Source organism: Lissotriton vulgaris, chromosome 9 (assembly GCF_964263255.1).
Source record: "Lissotriton vulgaris chromosome 9, aLisVul1.2, whole genome shotgun sequence".
Taxonomy (NCBI): domain Eukaryota; kingdom Metazoa; phylum Chordata; class Amphibia; order Caudata; family Salamandridae; genus Lissotriton; species Lissotriton vulgaris.
Window position 1 is genome coordinate 146,489,076 of NC_141697.1, and position 20,704 is coordinate 146,509,779.

General features: G+C 45.3%; 1 protein-coding gene across 1 annotated transcript in view; it reads right to left on the reverse strand.

Annotated features, from left to right (window-relative positions):
- MGA (MAX dimerization protein MGA) overlaps positions 1–20,704 on the reverse strand; it is a 734,728-nt gene that overhangs the window by 440,026 nt on the left and 273,998 nt on the right. Inside the window, exon 10 of the mRNA XM_086937233.1 lies at positions 18,845–19,044. Within this exon, the coding sequence (XP_086793359.1) occupies positions 18,845–19,044 (200 nt within the window). The remainder of the gene's footprint in view (positions 1–18,844; positions 19,045–20,704) is intronic.

The window sequence follows — 20,704 nt, forward strand, 5'->3', positions numbered from 1 at the left end:
GTAGAGTCTTAGTGGAGTGTTCAGATGTGGAGAAGGTGTCAAATAAGAAATCCTCATCCACTGGCTCGGCATGCATGTCGACGTCATGGTTAAGGGCTGCCCGCTCAATCAATGCATTAAATGCCGCGGTGTCCTCAGTTGGAGATGGTTTAACATTGTAGGACTGGGAGTCAGGAGCGGTATGGGGGTCATCAGGGTCATCGCCTTGATCCCCTGTCCCTGACCATTGATGCGAGTCATCCTGATCAGTGTCTGTGTGGTAAGAGTAGGCCATTTGGCCACAGTCTGCATTCAAGTCCTCCTCACTTTGTGCCGGAGAATGAGCTATTTGTTGCGAATAGTCCTGAACTGGTTCAAAAAGAACCGGAGAGGTAGATGAGACCATCTTCTTTTTGAGGGGAATCCTGTACCCTTCCAAGGGATGTTCAGGCGCGATCTTCCGCTTGTAAGCCTGCCCGACTCTGAGTCAATAAAGAGTTTTGCCTGGTTATCATAAGAAGGCTCGTGATAGACGACCTGTTCGGGTGTGGACTTGGAGGACACCTTTGACGTCTTTGAAGCCTCAGCGGTTTCATGGCGTTCGAGAGGCTTTGGGCGGGCCGTAGGCGGAAGCCCAAACTTTATTTGCGCTGTGCCCGCAGTTTTCGAGCTTGAAGAGGCTGTTTCGGGTCTCTTTGGCGCCGGTGTAGGCCGCGTGGCGCCCCCATCCTTGGGTGTCGACGACACTTTCGGGGCGTCCTTGGTCGTGGGTTCAACCCGTTTTCCAAGCATAGCCTTGAGTCCTGACAGGTTGGGCTCGAGACTTTTTTTCGACGGAAGGTCTTTGCCCTTCTCGCCATGTTTGATCGTTGACGTCGGCGACGTGCTTGCTGGTCGAGGCCTGCTTCGATGTTCCAGTCTTTGAGCCGACGGGCATCTTCGACGCCGAAGGGTCGTCAACAGCCTTTGTGGGAACGTGCGTCGACGTCGAACCGACCACCATCTTGAGTAGTTTCGGTTTCGATTTCGGCTCCGCCTGTTTCGGTTTCGATTTCGCAGAATCAACCGATGGCTCTTTGGAAAGGGTCTTAGCCTGGCTTTGGCGCGGGGCTGTAGACCGTGTGGAAGGATCTTGGCTAAGGCCTTTCGGCGATGCCTCGACCGGAGCCGGAGGGAGCGGAATGTTAGTGATAGGCCCCGTAACCGCGGGCGGGCTCGGCTCACCACTGGAGTCGTCATCGACGGCCCCAATGGCCTCATCGGTGTCCCCTACCTCGACGACGTCTTGGTCGTGGACGTATTCTTCGGTTTGCTCGTCCACCTCGAAATTGGAGTCCTTCTCCGACACCGGTTCCGACATTTCTTCGGGAACGTCTTCCTCTTCTTCTTCCTCATCTTGGAAGACTTCCTCGTCTCCGGCATCGAAGATGTTCGCAGGTGCTGGGGCCGACTGTTGGGCCGACTGCCTCGCCTCGCGTCGAAGTTTAATTGTTTTCTTTGAGCGGAACTTCGAGCAGGCGAAACATTTTGACTCGTCGTGGTCGGGGGACAAACATGTATTGCACACTGGGTGCACATCCAAGTTGGAGTATTTTGAATTACAAACGGGGCACCGCTTGAACGGGGCCCGTTCCATCGTCGATGTAGTCTGGGCCTGTGTTGTTGTAACAAATTTCTTCTTTCGACGTCGATTGAAGCACTCGAAAGGGACAGGCAACGAACGATACAATACCGACGCTGTGAAGGCCTTTTGGCCTTAGGAGTAGAAAGAGTACAAGTTTTTGAACTGGAGTCGAGATAAGTACATCCGAACCCAATGGCGGAAAAAAACAATCTGAGGATGGAGAGGATGCCCATGCGCACTGTAGTCCAGTGGAGGAGCCACCTATCGCGTGACACTTCGAAGACTCTTCCAGGACAACAATGTGCAATCATCCGGACCCAACACTAGGCGGCGATCTATGCACAGATATGAATTCCGCAGCCCACATGCCTCGAACCTACTTGTTACTCTTGCGGGGGTCAAGTGCCCCTTACTATCTATGAATTCCAAAATAGTGCAGCCTTGTGTAAGGCCACTATAGAATTCATTTATCTTGCTCCTTAATGTACCACTCAGTCCAAACCTCTACGTGTTTCGACTTTCGGATCGCAAATGGACATTAAATGGAGGTCCTCTTCAGAAGTGTGATGCTGTACTATGGTGTCAGCAAACTCTTATTTTAGACCAGAAAGTGGGTGGTTCACCTGTGAACTCAAATGTGTACCCCTACAGTGTCCCAGTCCATTCTTAGACATTGTAAGTGCAGTAAAGCCATAAACTGTATATGGTCTGGGAGTTTGTCATTATGAAGTCCAAAGCACCATAATGGCTTCACTGAATTCTGTGAAGTTTGGTATCAAACTTCTCAGCATAATAAACCCACACTGATGCCAGTGTGGGATTTATTATACCATGCACTCAGAAAGCATATTAGAGATGCCCCCTGAAAAACGACCAGCCTCTAGTGGGTTCCTCGACTTGTAAACACCAACCAGCCACCACAAGACATGTTTCTGAACCACTGGGGTGGAAGCACTCGATCCGTAGCCCCAGTAACAGTCTTTCCTGAGCAGAGATGGTCACACCTGCCCCAGGTCAGGAAGAGCAATCTGTGATAGGGAAACTTCAAAGACCTTGCTGCCTTTGTAACACGACCCCAAGCCTCTCCTGCTACCAGAACAGGCCATCTTCTTGTTTCCTCTCATTTTCGGAGGGAAGACAGGCGGGAAGAATTTGAACAGCCCAAAAAGATGCATCAACCCCATCCCTCAGGTGGGGGAAGCAAGGTGAAGCCCACGCTTCTGTGCCCGAATATGGGTTAGGGATTGTGCCCACTTCCCCATGTGGGGTGAGCACACAAAAGGTGTAGTCACCCTCAGGTCAGTAGCCCACTGGCTCCTGACCGTGAGACCCCTAAAACGCCCCCTGCATACAGTATTCAGGCGGCAGCCCTGAACCAAGAAGGCAGATTCCCACAACCTATGAAGAGAACAAAAGAAGACGCCCAGCAGAGGAGACTGCAGAGAAGTACTGACTTGCCCCAGTCCTACCGGCCCGTCTGCAGTTTCCAGAGATCCTGTGCCAAAAGTCGCCTTTTCCTGTAGCCATTGACCTCCAGAACCCCTGGGAGGACTGACTGCCTTCAACAAAAACTGGTTCTTCTGTTCAAAAGAATCACCAAAGAAAGACTCCAAGCCTGCTGAGGAAAAATAAACCAGACACCTAGAACTACCACTGCATCCGATCTGTACGGGCCAAGTCAGAGTGGCCCATCGGCCGCAGCGAGGCACCCCAGAGCTCCAGAGTCTGAGCCAACTGTACGTTGACCCCTCCAAGACTCCCCGACGTCGCATCCAGCCTCTGCACAGAGACCCCCCCAACCCAACTGCGAGTGACCCGGTAAGGCGACATCTGACTTCAAAAGGCACCCCTGCATCCAGCCACCCTGGAAAAGAGGACCCGAGGTGCACCTACGGCCCTATTCCTCCAACTTACCTGCCCAGCTGTTGGTTCCACCTGGAAACTTCCTGGACCGAGCCTGCAGCCAAAGTTGGGTGCCTGATGCCAAATCAGCACTCTGCACCCCGGCGCCCCTGTGGGTGCCCCTTGTGTGCTAACTCAGATCCCCCTTTGCCCTGAGCTAAACCCTAGGAGCTTTGCTCCTACATCCAAGTGGCGTGCCTGTGAACAGCCATCAACCGGAGTCCCCCTATCACCCTTGGATAACACTGGGCCTCAGTCCTTTGCACCCAGCCGCCCTGTTGCCGCTGAGGGTGTTTTTAGAGTGCATTCTTGACCCTGGGGGAACCCTTGTTCTAACCCCAGCAACTCTCCACTCAAGACTGTTTACTTACCTGCAAAACAATAACCCTATTTTCTTCCATAGGATTACATTGACTGTTTTCCTCTGAAGTGTGGAGGATATTTTGTATGGGAACCTAAGAAACTGTGTTTTGAGAAAAACTGTTTAACTTGAAAGTAATTGAAAAGTAATCTTAACTTTTCTAAATAACTGACCAACTTGTATACAAAACAAGTTCATTCAACAGCATTGATATCTCGAAGTATTATTTCACTTACCTGCGCCAGGCCTGCCTCGGTTCTAGAAATAAAATACACCCCAAAAATAGTTCAGTCTTTGAGTATGTGACATCATTCCTTGTCAGAGGAATGAACCCTTAACACTATTCTCTCATAAGGCCTTACTGCTCGCCCATACAACTACAAATAGAGATTAAGGCATTATCTACTTTTACCTCTGCCTACCTTTGGGGTTACACTGGACTCTGTACGCACTATACCTTACTATGGTATAGTATATACAGAGCCATCTTCCTACACCATCACCCTGGTTAGGTAGTACAAACCCCAGTGTCAAGTTATCAGCTGCAATAATGACAGCTAGGTTCCCTGCTTCCATGTACCTTTTCAACCCCATATCCCTACAACCTTTCTGCATATCCTCTACCACTTCTTGCTGCTCTTCCTCCACAGCCGCTACTTCCTATATATCACTCTTGCCCCTTCCCTTTTTATTCTCCATTGATGTTTAAATTTTCCATTACATCTTTCCCTATTCTTTTTGTATGACTACATTCTTCACTGTATATCTCCAGCTATCCTACTTCTCTTTCTCTTCCTCTGTATTTCACCACTTTCCACCTTTCACTTTCCCAAAACTAACACCAGTATCGCTCTACTTTCCCTTACTCCCATCTCTCTTGATGTTTCGTTTTACAATGTCTCAGCACATCCGTTCTCTTTATTAATATCACCACAAGCCCCTTTCTTTCTCAGCTTCTCTTCATTCTTTGACTTCCCCCATTCTTCCCTGCCTCGCTGCACGTCTCCTTCTAATAACATTTTATATTTAATTCTTCTCCACTTTACTCCTGAATATCTCATGAGTCTCTCAGTACCTCTACATCCTACTTTGTATAGTTTCACACTACCCTCCTTTTGCTTCCTCCCTATATCACTCAATTTCACCTTTCAATCTCTCTTCAGTCTCCTTTGCATCTCTATTCTTCTTAATATTACTCTTCTCGCCCCTTTGTTTTTATTCTGATGTCCCTCTCTACCGCTGTCACCTATCCTATATTTTTTCACTTCACCGTACTTCCTCTTCCCTTTCCATTTTGTTTGGTCTCTCTACCGTACTCACTTTTCCTTACTCCCTGTATCTATGCATTTTCCCTTTTTTCTCCCCTCTCAGCCTCTTCATTCAACTTTTTATCAATGCAATGCTCCAACTTTCCTTCTGGTAACCTTCCACAACCTTTTATTTGCTACCACTCTCCATTATATCCTCCCATTTTTCGCTGTTTACTTCTCTGTAGCCCCATAATTTTTCCTGTTGTTCATTGTAGTTCTCTATCACTGTTCCTTATCCCCTGCATCCTCCGCAGCCCCCCAAATCATTCCATTCACCCCGTTATTTACCTTCTCTGTCATTAGCACCAAGATTGCCACCATACATTGGCGCTAATGCAAAGCTTCCTATCTCCTCATAGTGATACCATTGCTGAGATTTCCTATCTACTCATACCAACACCATAACCAAGTACCAGCCCCATGCTTCACTTCTCTCAATGTCACCAGCGTCAAGCTTTCTATCCAGATCACCTCTGAGACTCCTGAGTGTTCGAAGTGACACAATAACCAATATTCCCATATTCATCCTCTCTCATTGTGCTGTTAAATAAACAGTTAAGAGTGCACAGTTGTGTGGTAATGGCACGGTGTATGGTAATGCTAAAAGGAGTCTGGTGTACAATGGGTCCTTCCGTATCGCCTTTTAACTTATTCTCGACCTTTAGAGTTACAAACCTAGCTTTTACCTGGTCTGTGAAATTTTCACTTGCAACATTTTGGTCATGATCTTCAATGTGGGCAAGTACTGAACTGATCTTTCAGTCTCGCAGGGTATATCTACTAGAAAATGTTCATCATCCTATATCACAGGCAGCGTTACCTTGTGCTCATCTGCCACCAGTTGGATGACGGTGTGACATACTATGCTGTCATCAGCAGTAAAGCTTTCACAGGATTTGCCTCTAAAGATGGGACTCCTGAGTATCATCTCATTTACTAGTTAGAATGGTTTCACGTTAGGGATCGTTGGGATGTAGCTTAGGCTCGCTGTCACAGTCAGTGCAAAGAGATGGTTGAGAAGAAGGCAAATGTGCTGGTGACTGCACATGAGGTGTAGAAATGGTGTCCCTAGGCTGCTTTTGTTTTTTAAGGTATGAGGAACATTTTAATTCCTCCAATGTAACCACATCAAAGGTGAGCTTCCATTCAAACTGCAAGAATATAGACGGTTTGAGAATATATGCACATTTTCCTCTACTTGACAACAGGCTAATTAGGCAGTCTCATGAGAGCATCAACTCACTAGATTTAGCTGGTTGTGTTGATGCCTGCTTTGGAGTCAACTTTGGAGTTTACTTTGTTTCAGAGTTTGAGGCAAAGAGGGTGTCACTAGGTTTTAAGGCCCTGCTGCTGAAGACTTTCCAAAGCCAATGTGGGCTGTCAATGTGAGCAGGCTCAAAAGCACTGATCAGTGTCAGCTGTTGAAGCGTTTTCATCACAGGCGCACTTGAGCAGAAACTGCAGTTGAGGATGAACCTTTCACAGAAGATCCTCCGATGTGTGAGGCCTTGGGTGTCATCATCCTCATCTTTCATTAATGTAATTTGACCTAAGGGTGCCTTGCAGCTTGCTGCATTACCAAGAGGTGTAAAGTAGTTTCATAAGGAGGAAACTGTTTGGGAGGGTAGGGTAAAGAGCACAGGGTAGTCTTGAGGAACTACACCTAGTACTCACGGGAATCCTCTCTGTCCCGGGGGATTAAGGGCTCATCAAAGGGTTTTCTGTGGTAGCAAGGAATTCCAGGCTCATAGTCAGTCAGTGACTTTAGATGGCATTTTCACCTCAAATGCATCCGCAGTTGACCCACTAGCACAGACTAAGACCTTTCTTTCCAGGTGGACAAATGCCTCAGAACCATGGTTTTCCGCTATATTTATTGAGTTCAGAAACAAGTCTGTAGAAGGATAGAGAGGCTGTGGAGAACAAATTACGACCCCCACGTTAAAATCACAATATGCTCAGCCACTGGCTAACAACAAAAAATTGAAGAAAAAAGTAAATACTTCTCACCAAACATTTTACAAGCAAAAAACTCCAGCAGAGAGCTTTTTTCTACATTTAAAAGTCTAATCAAATCCCCTGAGCCACCAAGGGAGGAAAGTAGTGCTGAATTCTGTAACCTATTGGTTCAATTTTGTAGAGATAAAGACAGTGTAAAAATTCTTCACAGATGATGAGATAACATATGAGAACTCTAGCAGTCATTGCTCCTCCCCCTCCATATGTGTTTAAGTCTTTCTCTCCCCCTTCTAAAGAGCAGATCATCCAGATGGTAAAGTCTTCCAATTCAGAGGCCCCTTCCGACCCCTGTCCTCCTAAAACATTGCACCTGGTACAGTTGGTGAACAACTAACAGTGATTTACAAGGAGATAATTCATTCAGACACTTTTTTTGATGCCTGGAAAATTACATTGATTCTTCCACTCCTAAAAACACCCAATCTTGATCTAGCAGATATAGACCTATTGCCAGAATACCCTTCCCGGAAGAGGTACCGGAAAAAATATTAAACCTACAGCTTACAGCACTCATCTCTGCCGCAGACCTTCTAGACCCTTCACAATACAGATTCCGGGAGGGGCACGACACCGAGACAGCCCTGGTCATGGCAGCGGAAGAACTGAGAGCTATACTGGACGCCAGGGGTAACGCAACCTTCATCCTGTTAGATCTATTGGCAACCTTTGACACAGTGAATCATGAAGAGTTAGCCAAAAGGCTCTCTGGCATGGTACTCATAGACTCAGCCCTTACGTTGCTGACATCATTTCTCTCAGACAGAGTTCAATCATTAAAGTCGGGAGTATTTGCGTCCGAGCAATTTTAACTTCCCTGCAGGGTGCCACAGGGTTCGTCACTGATCCCTATGCTCTTTAATCTTTATGTGTCTCTGATAGCCACAGTCAGCGGACACCATGGCTTCTCAGTGGTATCATACATGGATGACACCCAACTTGTGGTCTCGGTGTCAAGCAACGCTGAAGAAACTGCGGACTGCTTCAACATCTGCATGACAAAGCTAAACTAGTGGATGAGATGAGATCTAACAGCCTATAACTTAACGGCAAAAAAAGTGATGTTCTACTGTTGGGTACAGATATCTCCCTCTGGTCACCCAGATGGTAGCCTTCTTGTCTAGAAGAACTTCCCGCTCCAGTGCAGAAGGCGAAAACCGTAGGTTTTATCTTTGATGATAAATTAACTTTTAAGAACCAGATCAAAACACTCACCTCTTCTATCTTTTTAATTCTAAAAATGATCTGGAAGTTCCGTCCTTTTATCCAGCGCGATTCACTGAAAACGCTGGCAACAGCTCTAGCGCTGTCCAGACTGGATTATGGTAATGCCTTGTACATGGGAATCCAAACACAGTTACTGCAGAAGCTACAGAGCCTCCAAAATGCAGCCGCACGATTTTTGCTGGACATCCCCAGTCTCCCACTGTCTTAGAACTCAGCACTGGCTCCCAGGTTAAAAAAGGATCAAGTTCAAATCCCAATGACTAGCATTTAAGATCCTGCATGGTGCTGGTCCTCAATTTCTTAAGAAGCATCTGATCTGGTATGCGCCTTCCAGAAATCTAAGATCGGCTCACAATAAACTCTTACAAACCCTACGGGTCAGGAAACCAAGATGGGGCGGAAGGAGCTTTCTGTTAGGGACGTTCAAAACATGGAACTCACTTACAGTCAGCATAAAGAACAGTCCTACACTGTTAGTGTTTAGGAAATCATTAAAAACTGGCTCTTTGACAATTAACTAGGGGACATATGTAGGTAAAACGTTTTTTGCGATTCTCAAATTGCGGTTTTTAGGGAATAGCAATTGGAGAATCGCAAAACGCAATGTAGGTAGGATTAGAAAAATATTTTGCGAATCCTACATATTCCTTATTTGCGAATCACAAATTGAGAATGCAATTTCAAGATTGCAAGGGTGTCAATAGGACACCCTGTTGCACCCCTGAAATAGGCATGTGTGCACATGTGGCGCACATACATTCGCTAAGGACATGTATGTGTGCCACATGGCACTTTGAAAAAATGCAAAAAAGTGAATTTTTCAAAGAAATCGCAAATTAACTGCAACCTGAAGTTGGTGGTAATTTCCGATTCCTTAAGCCAAAATCGCACAACTTGGGTGTTTCCTACATGCATTTAAGGAATCGCAATTTGGGATTCCTTAAATGCATGCGCAAAATAGGGAATCGCAAATTTTGCGATTCCTTATTTTGGGAGTGGGTTTTTGTATGCTACTTGGCACAATGCCCAATTTGCGACCGCAAACGCTGAAATTCTGAGAATTTCAGAGTTTGCAAACGCAATTTGGCTTTCTACATATGGCCCTAGGTCTCTAGAGTTCCTTCGGCACATAACTGAACTTGCTGGTACAAGCGTCTACACGCCCTCGGTCAACCGTGCGCTATATAAAAGCTAAAAATCAAATCAAACGTTTGACTCAGATGGAAGAGAGTTCATGAGGCGGTATTGGAGTAGGAAGTGTGGGCGGCAATGGTGGTAAAAGCATGGGGTTAGTTTCTGAATCTCTGCCCCTTGTGGGAGTTGGTGGCCTGGTGAGATCTAGTCTCTGAAAGTCAGCTGGTTTGTTTTTTCTGGATCCAGATGGGTCCTAGAGCCAGAAGTTTTGTAAGAATTTTGACTATGTTTGGATAGATGAAAGCTTCTGCTTTAAATCCTGGACTTCTGATAGCTTCGCTAAGATCGTCCCTTCCGTGGTGTATGACTTCGTGGGGCGCTTCAGAGCAAGCTCAGGAAATGAAGAAGCTTTTGGCATCAATTTTGGCTTGGTGGCATTTAAGCGCAGCACGGAGCCTTTGGACGGGGTCTTTGTAGATATTGGGCCAGCCTGAGTCCAGGGTATCCTGGTTGGTGGAGCGAAACTTAAGGCTTATGCTGTTTGGGGCTCGATGCCAGACTCCCACAGGAGTTGTGCTCAGTCACCATCGAAGGGCGACTGACCTGGTGGAGTCGAAATAAGTTCGACCGGTGTGCGCTGCGCCACTGGCTAGAAGAACTAGACCTCCACTTCAATGTCAGAGCCTTCAGAGAAGATGGCCTCTAGCCTTTCATCTGTCTGTCAGACAAGAATGTTGAAGAGCCTAGTTTCCTCTTCCGCTTTGCAGGAAGTCTCTACGTGGACTGGGAAAGTCAGTGGTTGGAGACCTCCTGAGGGTCACTCCAGGGTAATTTGGTATTACATCTACGGCAGAATTGGAAGGATATACTTTCCATACCTTTCCTCTAGGTGCATCCTGCAAGAAGCTTCAATGAAAACTCAAGGCTAGTTGAGGATGGCACCTTGAACCTGTGGAGTGTTGAGGTGTACAGGTCAGTGACCATCGGATCTGAAGTCTGGTGTTATGTGCAGTTGCTTTCGGTGGAGAAGTAGCACTGTGATCAATGTTGGGTTAGAAGGGTGAGTAACTGGAACACAGGAGTAAGAGCACCAGTTAAGACATCAATCCCAGAGCAGCATTCTCCATGTCTGAGCCCGATGGCAGAAGAAAACAATCTGAGGTGAACCCAGTGTGTTGGTTCATTGTGAACCAGGTGTGGAGTCACAACAGGTCTTGTGACCCCAGACTTCTTCAAAGAAAAACAATCTGCAAATAGGCAGGAGTATACAGAGCATGTGTAGCTACAGCCACTCATGCTACAAGCATGAATAAATATATATCTATCTATGCACTACAGTTGAGAACAATAACATGAACAAAGTGTTTTAGAGCATCTGAGCGAATAAACATATTCACACGTTTAATCACAGTACATTTAAACTTACATGAGAAAAAACAAAGTTTACTACTTCACAAGGGTTGCATGTTAAAAGTACACAGGGAACACTAATAATCACCAGGCCTCTTCAATATAATCTTACCTTACTACACAAACTTAAACCCTTGCATGCTGCCATTGATTGAATACCTTTTTCTGAAACAAACACACAAACTGTTTGTCATAAACCATACCTGAAGACAAGCAGAGTATTATATTCTGTTTATTGCTATTGTTAAGGGAGAGGAGAAGCTTTATCACCCATTTAAGGCTTTGCTCCTTGTAAACAAAGGTTAGGTTAAAGCGGATTTGTAAAGCGCACGGCTGCCCCAGCAAAGGGGCGTCCCGGCGCTGAAACCAGATTAGTGCCGCTGGTAGACAACAGAACAACTTATAACGAAGGGAACAAAAACGTTTTAATAGCTTTATGGAAGGGCAGATAAAGCTGTAGACTGCGACTGGAAATGGGAAGGGAATTCCAGAGTCTAGAAGACAGCACCCGAAAAGAGGGGGCACCAGCACAAGCCCTCCTCACCCTAGGGACAACCGCCAAATTCTGCCCCATAGAGTGGAGTAGGCGGGAGTATAGAAAGAGTGCAGATTTGACGAAATGCTGGGCGAAGAGGAGTTGAGGATTTTAAAGGTGATACAGAGGGCCTTGAATTCAATATGCCTAGTAACAGCCAGCCAATGAAGGCGATGTATTGCATTCAAAATAGGACAACGCCTTGGCGAGCCAAGGAGCGCTCGGGCTGCTGCGTTCTGGACCCTTTGAAGTCTGATAATCTCAGTCTGATTAACCCCGATGTAGAGGAAGCTTGTATAGTCCAGTCTGGACAAAATCAAAGCCTGGACGACAAACTGCCTGACTGAGGGATCGAAGAAGCCCAGAAGGGGTTTAAACCGCCATTGCAGCACAAAGCTCGTTCCAGTCACCTTTTTAGTTTGAGTTCTAAAGTTAAGGGCAGTGTCAAACAAGACCCCAGGTTCTTGAACGCCTGTTTCGGGGCGGGTGCTAACCCCAATGCGGCAGGTCACCAATGTTCCCACCACAACTCTGGGTCTCTCCCTACCAACTAAACCTCAGACTTACTAGCGTTAAGCTGTAAACAGTTGGCAGTCATCCACCCAGCGACAACCTCGGGATCGCTGCGAAACTTGCAAGCGTCTCGAGTAGCGTCGTCGGTGAGGGTGACTACCAACTGGGTATCATCTGCATAAGACACCACTGCTAGCCACGGCTGTCAGTGGTTGCATATACAGATTGAACAGGGTGGGGGTCAAAGCCGAACCCTGAGGAACCCCCAGCTTGATTGCATAGACTCTAGATGAAAAAGGAGGGGCAGTCAACTGGGAAGACCGTCTAGACAAAAAGGAGGAGAACCAATCCAGGGCGTAGTCTGCTATGCCTGCCTCCTCCAAGCGCCTGAGTAGGATCTGATGGGAGACCGTGTCAAACGCGGCACTGCGATCAAGCAGAATCAGTGCTGACGTACGACCGGCATCGAAGGCCCATCTTAGCTTTTCAGTGACCGCAAGAAGAGCGGATTCCGTGCTGTGACCAAGACGGAATCCATTCTGAGATGGGTCTAGAAGATATTCCGTCAGGATAGTATTGATGTGGACCTGAGACATTTTCGAGACCAAGGGCAGATGGCAGATGGGGCGGAAACTCTCCAAGTTAGTAGCATCCAAGTTAGGTTTCTTTAATAGGGGAACCACTTTAGCATGCTTCCAAGTGCAAGTCACAGACGCTGTGAAAGGGGAAAAGATTGATCAAATGGCACACCGGGAGATGAGCACAGGCAGAATTCTTAACGCATAGGCCGGCTTCAGAGGGTCAGAAGGGGAACCAGACTTGACCTTCCTGCAAAGAACAGAGCTTCTCGTTAGAGATGGCAGGGAGAGTAGTCAGCAAGTATGAGGTGGGGGGCCGGGCCATGGGGGTGGGAACTGATGCAGCCTGGGGGAAAGATTGGTAGATCTTCTCCACAAAGAAGGAGGCCAGGGCAGGACATTACATTGATCATTAGATGACAAGGGGTTGCAGTCAGGGCTGTAGAGGATTGTAGCGCTTTCAGTAATCGAGAAGATACTTTTCGATGGATTAGTGCTGCAATTGATCTCCTCCGCATAATAGGTGGCCCGTTCCGCTTGGATAGACCCATGGCATTGCTTAAAAGCTACACCATAAAGCTTTTTCAAATGTGGGTCATAGTTCCTTCTCCATGCTCTCTCCAGCCTCTCACACTCTTTACGCAAGGAAGCAAGCTTGGTGTTCTACCAGGGGCTAGATCTGGTGCTGCAACCTTTTGTCCATTTTACTGGGACGAGGTGATCAAGCGCATCAGAGATCCAGACGGACATAGATTTATCAGCCAAATCACAGTCAGCTGGAAGACTTGGTAGAGGAGAGAAGCTCTTGAAAATGCACAGCATCAAGTTTGTTCCAAGGGCGCCTACGTACAGGTTTATGAAGCATCCTGCTCGTCGGTACCACCCCAGAGAGTGCCATCACTATAAGATAATGATCCGACCAATGAAGAGTGTAGGGGGGGTGAACCGTCAGGAGGGCCACGTTGGTAAAAACAGGATCCAGCAGGTGATCTGTAGAGTGAGTAGGCCCCAGCACCAATTGGCATTGCTGGAAGGACTCAGGATCCGCCAGTAAACTGCCTATATCCACATCATGAGGATTATCGAGATGCAAATTCAAGTCCCCCAAAATGCTGAAGTTGGCAGCCCTCATGGCTAGAGGCCCTATGGCATCCATGAGAGCTATTCTGAATTCTTTGGAGGGTCCAGGCGGGCAATAGATCAGCAAGCGCTGTCTTGCCCACGTGGGTGCTACTAGTATCATTGTCATTGAATGTTGTTGCAGTTTCCGAACCACTAATGGAATTAGTGGGAGAGGGGGAAAAGCGTAAGCAAATTTGTTGGACCAATTTATCCATAACGCATTGCCCTGGGGCAGGTGGTGTGGGTACTTGGATGCGAAGTTTTGGCATTTTGCATTCTGATGAGTGGCAAAGAGATCTATCTCTGGTTGTCCCCATCTTTGGAAGAATGGCTGCAGTATTTGCTTGTGCAGTTCCCATTCGTGTATTTGTTCTGACTCTCTGCTTAGGATGTCTGCTATCTGATTTTGAACTCCTGGTAGGTGTTCGGCTAACAGATAGATCTTTTGAGGAATGGCCCATCTCCAAATGTCCTGTGCTAGTCTGGATAGTTGGAGAGAGTGTGTCCCCCCCTGTTTTCGAATGTAATACATTGCAGTCATGTGGTCTGTTCTGATTAGGACTGCTTTGTTGAGGATTTGCATTTGAAAAGCTTTTAATGCTTGAAACACTGCTAGTAGTTCCAGATAATTGATGTGCAGTCTTTTTTGCTGTACACTCTATTTTCCCTGCACTGTATATTTCTCCATATGCGCTCCCCATCCGGTGAGCGATGATTCCGCTGTTAGTATCACTTGTGGAATCGGTTCTAGGAACGACCGCCCCTTGGAAATGTTTGTTGTGTTCCACCACTTCAGAAAGCGATGTGTGCGGTCGTCTACCAACACCAGATCTGTAATCTGACCTTGAGCCTGATTCCACTGTGTCGCTAGACACTCTTGCAGTGGACGCATTTGTAGTCTGGCATATGGTATTAGCAGTATGCAGGGGACATCATCCCTAACAGCTGCATGAACACTCGAGCTGTTAGTGAGTGTTGTGGTTGAAATTTTTGGATCAACATGATCATTGTTTGGATCCTGATTGGATTGGGGTATACTTTGGCTTTTTCTGTGTCTATAGTAGCCCCTAGATATTGTTCAACCTTGTTTGGTTGTAGGTGGGATTTTGTGTAGTTCACCGTAAACCCTAGCTGGTGCAGCAATTGAATGGTCTTGTGTGTGTTTTGAAGACATTCTTCCTGCGACTTGGCTTTTATTCGCCAATCGTCCAAGTAAGGGAAGACATGTATTTGTTGTCTTCTTAGGTGTGCTGCAACTACTGCTAGGCATTTTGTGAACACCCTTGGTACTGTTGTGACCCCAAACGGAAGGACTTTGAACTGATAATGTTGTCCTTCTACTACAAACCGGAGGTATTTTCTGTGGGCTTTGTGAATTGGGATGTGAAAGTAAACGTCTTTTAGATCCAGTGTAGAAAGAAAGTCCCCTTTCTTCAGTAAAGGAAGTACTTGTTGGAGCGTGACCATGTGGAAATGTTCAGAGTTTATGTATGCATTGAGAGGTCTGAGGTCTAAAATTGGTCTTAGAGACCCGTCTTTTTGGGGAATTAGGAAGTATAGAGAGTATGCTCCTGTCCCTTGCTGATGTTTTGGAACCTTCTCTATAGCATGCTTTTGTAGCAGTGATAGTACTTCCTGTTTTAACAATGTCAGATGATCTTGACTCATTGAACGCTGTCTGGGGGGATATTTGGTGGGGTAGCTGTGAGTTCTAGGCAATAACCATGTTGGATAATTTGTCTCACCCACCTGTTTGACGTGATGTTTTCCCAGACAGGTAGGAACTGTGATAAACGTCCCCCCGACCGGTGTTATATGGTCTGGGGGGAGTTGTATTAAGTCACTGTTTTGGGGTTGGGGAGCTGCGGTTGTTATTATTTCCGCGACCTCTACCCTTGTTGTTGTTACCTCTGTAACTGGCTCTTGAATGACCTCAGGCTGATGTTGGTGGAAAAGAGGTAGATTGCTGGCTTGTGCCTGTATTCTTTGACCCCCCTCTATAGGTGGACCTACGAAAGGAACCCCTTTGAGTGGGCTGTTGTAATGCTCCCATTGATTTAGCCGTTTGTGTCTTTTTTTCATCTTTTCTAAACTCTCATCTGTACCTGAGCCGAAAAGTGTTTTTTGATCAAAAGGTTGGTTCAATAAAGATGTTTGTACTTCTTGTTTGAACCCTGATACCCTAAGCCATGCATGTCTTCTTAACATGATACTGGTGTTGATGGATCTTGCTGCAGTGTCTGACGCGTCTAAGGCGCACTTAATGGCAGTGTTGGTTATTATCTTCCCTTCCTGTATAAGCTGGTCTGCCCTTGTTTGATGTTCCTTAGGGAGATGTGTGATGAGTTTTTCTAACTCATCATAATGCGCTCTATCATAGCGTGCAAGTAGCGCTTGTGTATTAGCTATGCGCCAGCTGTTTGCTGCTTGGGATGCTACTCTTTTGCCTGATGCATCTATTAGCTTGGACTCCTTATCAGGAGCACGAGCTTCTCCTGTAGATAATGAGTTTGCTCTTTTACGAGCGTTTGTGACTACAAGCGAGTCCAGAGGTACCTGTCCCTTGATAAATATTGGGTCCTTTGGGGCTGCCTTCAATTCTTGGGTTTAATACCCTAGCCCTCACAGGGTCTTTGAATATGTCGGCTGTGTGATTGAGAAGACCCTTTAGCATAGGTAGTGTTCCTGATGTTCTTTGTGCAGCAGGTAGCGTTTCTAAAAGGAAATCCTCTATTTGAGGTTCCGTATGTAAATCTACCTTATGGTATTTTGCTGCCCTATTAATCAGCTGTACAAAACCTGTATTATCATCAGGTGGTGAAGGTTTTGAGGGGTATAATTCTGGGTCGTTATCATCTGACCCTGAATCATAATTCTCCCATGGGTCTTCCTCATCTGGGACAGTGTCGTCATCCCCATGAGGTTCTCCCTCCCCTGTATCACTGTCTACATCTGTTTGAGGTGTAGATGGTCTTGGTGTAGAAGGTGGAGGAATAGCTGGCATAGTGTGAGGAATAGGAGAAGAGGGTGTGTCTCTAGGCCGAGGAGATAGGGGAGGAGTTGTATTTGTCCCCATTGTTCTCTTTTTAGGAGGAAGAGCTTTGTCATCTAGCTGTTCATTCTTCCTCTTTTTCGGTGATTTTGTCACCTCTTTGCCAGTTTGCGGATAGATAAACAAAGTCTTGTTTTGGATCTGTCTGCTGCTCCTGTGTCGGTACCGAAGTTCTTGGTTCCGAAAGGTGCCTTTGCTTCTGACCGTCAGTGTTCTGTGTTTTCGGCACCGAGAATTTGCTCGATTCCGATTTTTTCGGTGTTGAGTAAGTCTTGGACGTCGAAGCATGTTTCGGTTTCGACATGGAATGTTTCGATGCAGAGCTTTCCTTTGTATTGAGCTTCGGTGTCTATGTCGATGTCGACCGTTTCTCGGATCCGACATGGTGGGAGGCTGAGAGTTTCTGTTTCTGTTTCAGTTTCGTTGCCGGGCCCGAAGGCGGGGCGCCGGAAACTTTCTTCGGTAGTCTGACAGGGGTCGGTACTACACGGGGTCGGTTTTTTGGTAAGGGGACGTCGTCACTCACGGTTTGTTGCACGTCGATTTCTTCGACGTCAGACTCGTCCACTTCCGACCCTGATTCGTCTTCATGTTCCTCTTCTTCGAGGTGCTGGGCCTCGAACAGCTCCAGGATTGCCTCCAACTGCATTCTTGAAACCTCGTGTCTTCGGGCTCGACGGTTTCTAATCGTCGACTTGGAGGAGAATGCCGCGCAGGCTTCGCAGTCCCTGGATTCGTGTTCAGGCGATAGGAAGAGGTTGCACACCTCGTGTAGGTCCTTGTGTGGGAACTTAGCACCACAAGTTGGACATCTCTTAAATGGAGTCCTTTCCATGGACTCCGGGCTGGACTACGTCGAGAAAGGCCTCCCGGTCTCGTCAACGTAGAAGAAAATGTTTATTTTTGGAGTCGAAACGCGTTGGAATGGAAATGAAATCGCGTTCGATAACAATACCGTCGAATTGGAAAGGGAATACGCGCCGAAATATCACTTCTTCTCGAAGTCGATCTGGAGCGCTTCGATCCTCATCCGAACCCGATGGCGGAAAAAAACAATCTAAGGATGGAGCCGATGCCCATGCGCACTAGCACCCAAAGGAGGAGTCACCAGTCTTGTGACGACAAAAGACTTCTCCAAGAGAAAAACAAGTGCAATCATCCGAGCCCAACACCAGATGGCGATCTATTCATAAATGTACCATCTGCAGCCCATATGCCTCGAACATAATATTACAGACGCGAAGTGCAATACCAGTATAGGATTATCTTTGGGAAGTTGAATTGAGCAACGTGGAGAGATATAGGTAGGAAGCCTTGTAGCTTGGTCGCATCTTTTTACTTTATATTAACCTACTGTATTTAACTACATTTACCTGATATAGAACTAACAATTAAGTGGAGGCTACATATCCCACTTAATAAGATCATTTTACCTGGGTGTCTCAAGCTTGAACTTGGTGGTGAGCAGAACTGTGATCTATTCTCTTACTTTTGAGCACTAGTGTGTTCAGGGATGTGTCCCTTTGATATTTGGTTAAATTTTAAACTATTCTTGTCAGGGCAAAATAAGGATGTAATGGTGATGTTGATGTTGTACTCTGTTTGGGTTGCAGCCCTGAGGAAGTCCTTGGTCAGATTAGACCAGACGAAACACGTGTTGGCTGCACTTATGTTGAAGAATGTTTGAAGAATGTTTTCAATAAAGATGGAAATTGAAACGTACCAAGATTAAAGACAAACTACTTTACTTGAAAAAGATTTTGTGGACTCGGAGTGCTCGATGAAAATTATTGCATTGCTTGAGCTATCTTGATAGCACTTTTGATCTTGTTGTGGTAACCGACTTGTTTCATCTGGAGCACCATATTTGAACATTGTATCTGTATACATTCCTTTACCTGCTGTGCGCTCAAACTTAAAACAGTTACCGTGCTCTTATTGACCGTGGAGCATGTTCTATAACAATATACAAGGATCCTGGTGGCTTACAGAGGCCAATACCACTGTATCATACTTTAAGTCTTAACTGAACACTGGTAAACTCCTTACAGAACAGAAAATACTGTTCCTTTTTTTCTTACCACAGGATTCGGTTTTGGGGTGTAAATGCGTCCAGGTTTGCTTCTGGTAGATGATGTGTACTCTAGTGTACCCAAGTGGGCAGGTTCACTGACTGATGGTTTGGGAATGTAAATTGGTTCTGGATCTTCATCACTTTCTCCTTTTTCCCAAATTGAGAAACTTTTTCTGATAGGCTCCTCAGGCTCAGTATCGCATATTGCTATAGGGAGAAGAGACAGACTGATGAGTCCATAAAGTACGTTTGCCATTTTCTTACAATTGGAAAGAATGCTTGTTTAATTAGTTACGCAATATCTCTATGCCTTAGCTTTGAATAATACAGATATTTTTAAATAGAGGTTTCTAAATGAAGTGATTCATTACATACTATGTGAAAGCTTTTTTTAAAAAAAAATTTATTGGTAACACAGGCAATTGAAAATTACACAAATGAGTCATTTAACTAATTGTACGTGTAACAAATATAGAAATCAGGAAATACAAAGAAGGAGAAAAGAAAAGGAAAAAAAGAAACATTCCATATCCGTAAAAGAAAAAAAAGTAAGAAAAAGCAAGCAAAACAAAATGCAAAAGGCACAATTACTTAGTTATTAGCATAAACATCAAATCTATCCTGGAAAAAGAGTTCCGCAAATTTAATCTATTTTCTTTAGTGATCGATCCCCTCTTTTTTTGGCCAAAGCAAATTCCATATCATATATTTCATTCACCAAAAACCACCACTCAGCAACGTGGGGTGGTATATCCATACCCTTGCAATAATCAATCTAGCACATGATAGCAAAATAAAAAGCAAATCTTTAAATGGAGCGGTAGTTGGTTGCAGTCCTAACAGTATCATCTCTGATGATAATGGGACAGAGATCAATCGTTTCTGCTTCATAATATCTTCTAAATTTGCCCAAAAAATACGTAAAGTAGGACATGAGACAATCACATGCTCTAGGTCAGCCGCCAATAAATTGCATTTCGGACATTGTATGCGATCGTTTGAAACATTATTACCGGTCCATCTAGAGATTTGTAGCGGAGTATAATACAACTGGCAAACAGTCTTGTAGGCTTGCAATTTTAAACTAGATGAGTGAACAAGCTTGTCAATATTATTTAAAAAGGAAGAAATGTTGTTCGGTGATATATCCACACCTAGTTTAGATGCCCATCTTTGCGCCAACTTAGGACAATCATCAGTTTTAAATTGAGTAAAACATTTATAGCTCAAGCTGATTATCGATTTGTTTTTTCCCCCTCTTCCATATATACATACCCAAATATCTGAGTCTACTATATCCTTAAGTTTCATTTTGCCAATCAAAAAATTACGTATCTGTATATATTTAAATTGCATATTTTTGGGTAGTTTATACAATACTCTTAATGTTTCAAACTCTAAAAAGCCCATTGAGCCATATAAGTCACCCAGCTTGGTTATACCCAAGTCAGCCCATATTTTTCCAACAGAATCACTAAAAATACCAGGTAATCCAGGATTATTCCAAAGTATTAGATTAGGATGGAAAAATGAAGTATTATCAATAGCCATTATTATATTCCATATTCGAACCGCATCTTTAGCGGTCTTGAACCTCACTCTCTTATAGTAATTCAGGTCGTTAGTTCTTGCAAGGAATTGTATGGAGTTAGATCCTAACAAATTGGTGAAAGTAATACGGATTGCTGGAGTTATAAAGACTACGGATTCGGCCCAGAAAAGAAGCATAAAAATAGTATTTAAAGTCGGGGAAATTTAGACCTCCTTTACTAAAAGGTAGCTTCAAAGAAGAGAGTGCTCTGCGTTTTTTTTATAACCCCATATAAAGCTACCAAGGATACCATCTAATTTTTTAAAGAAGAAATTA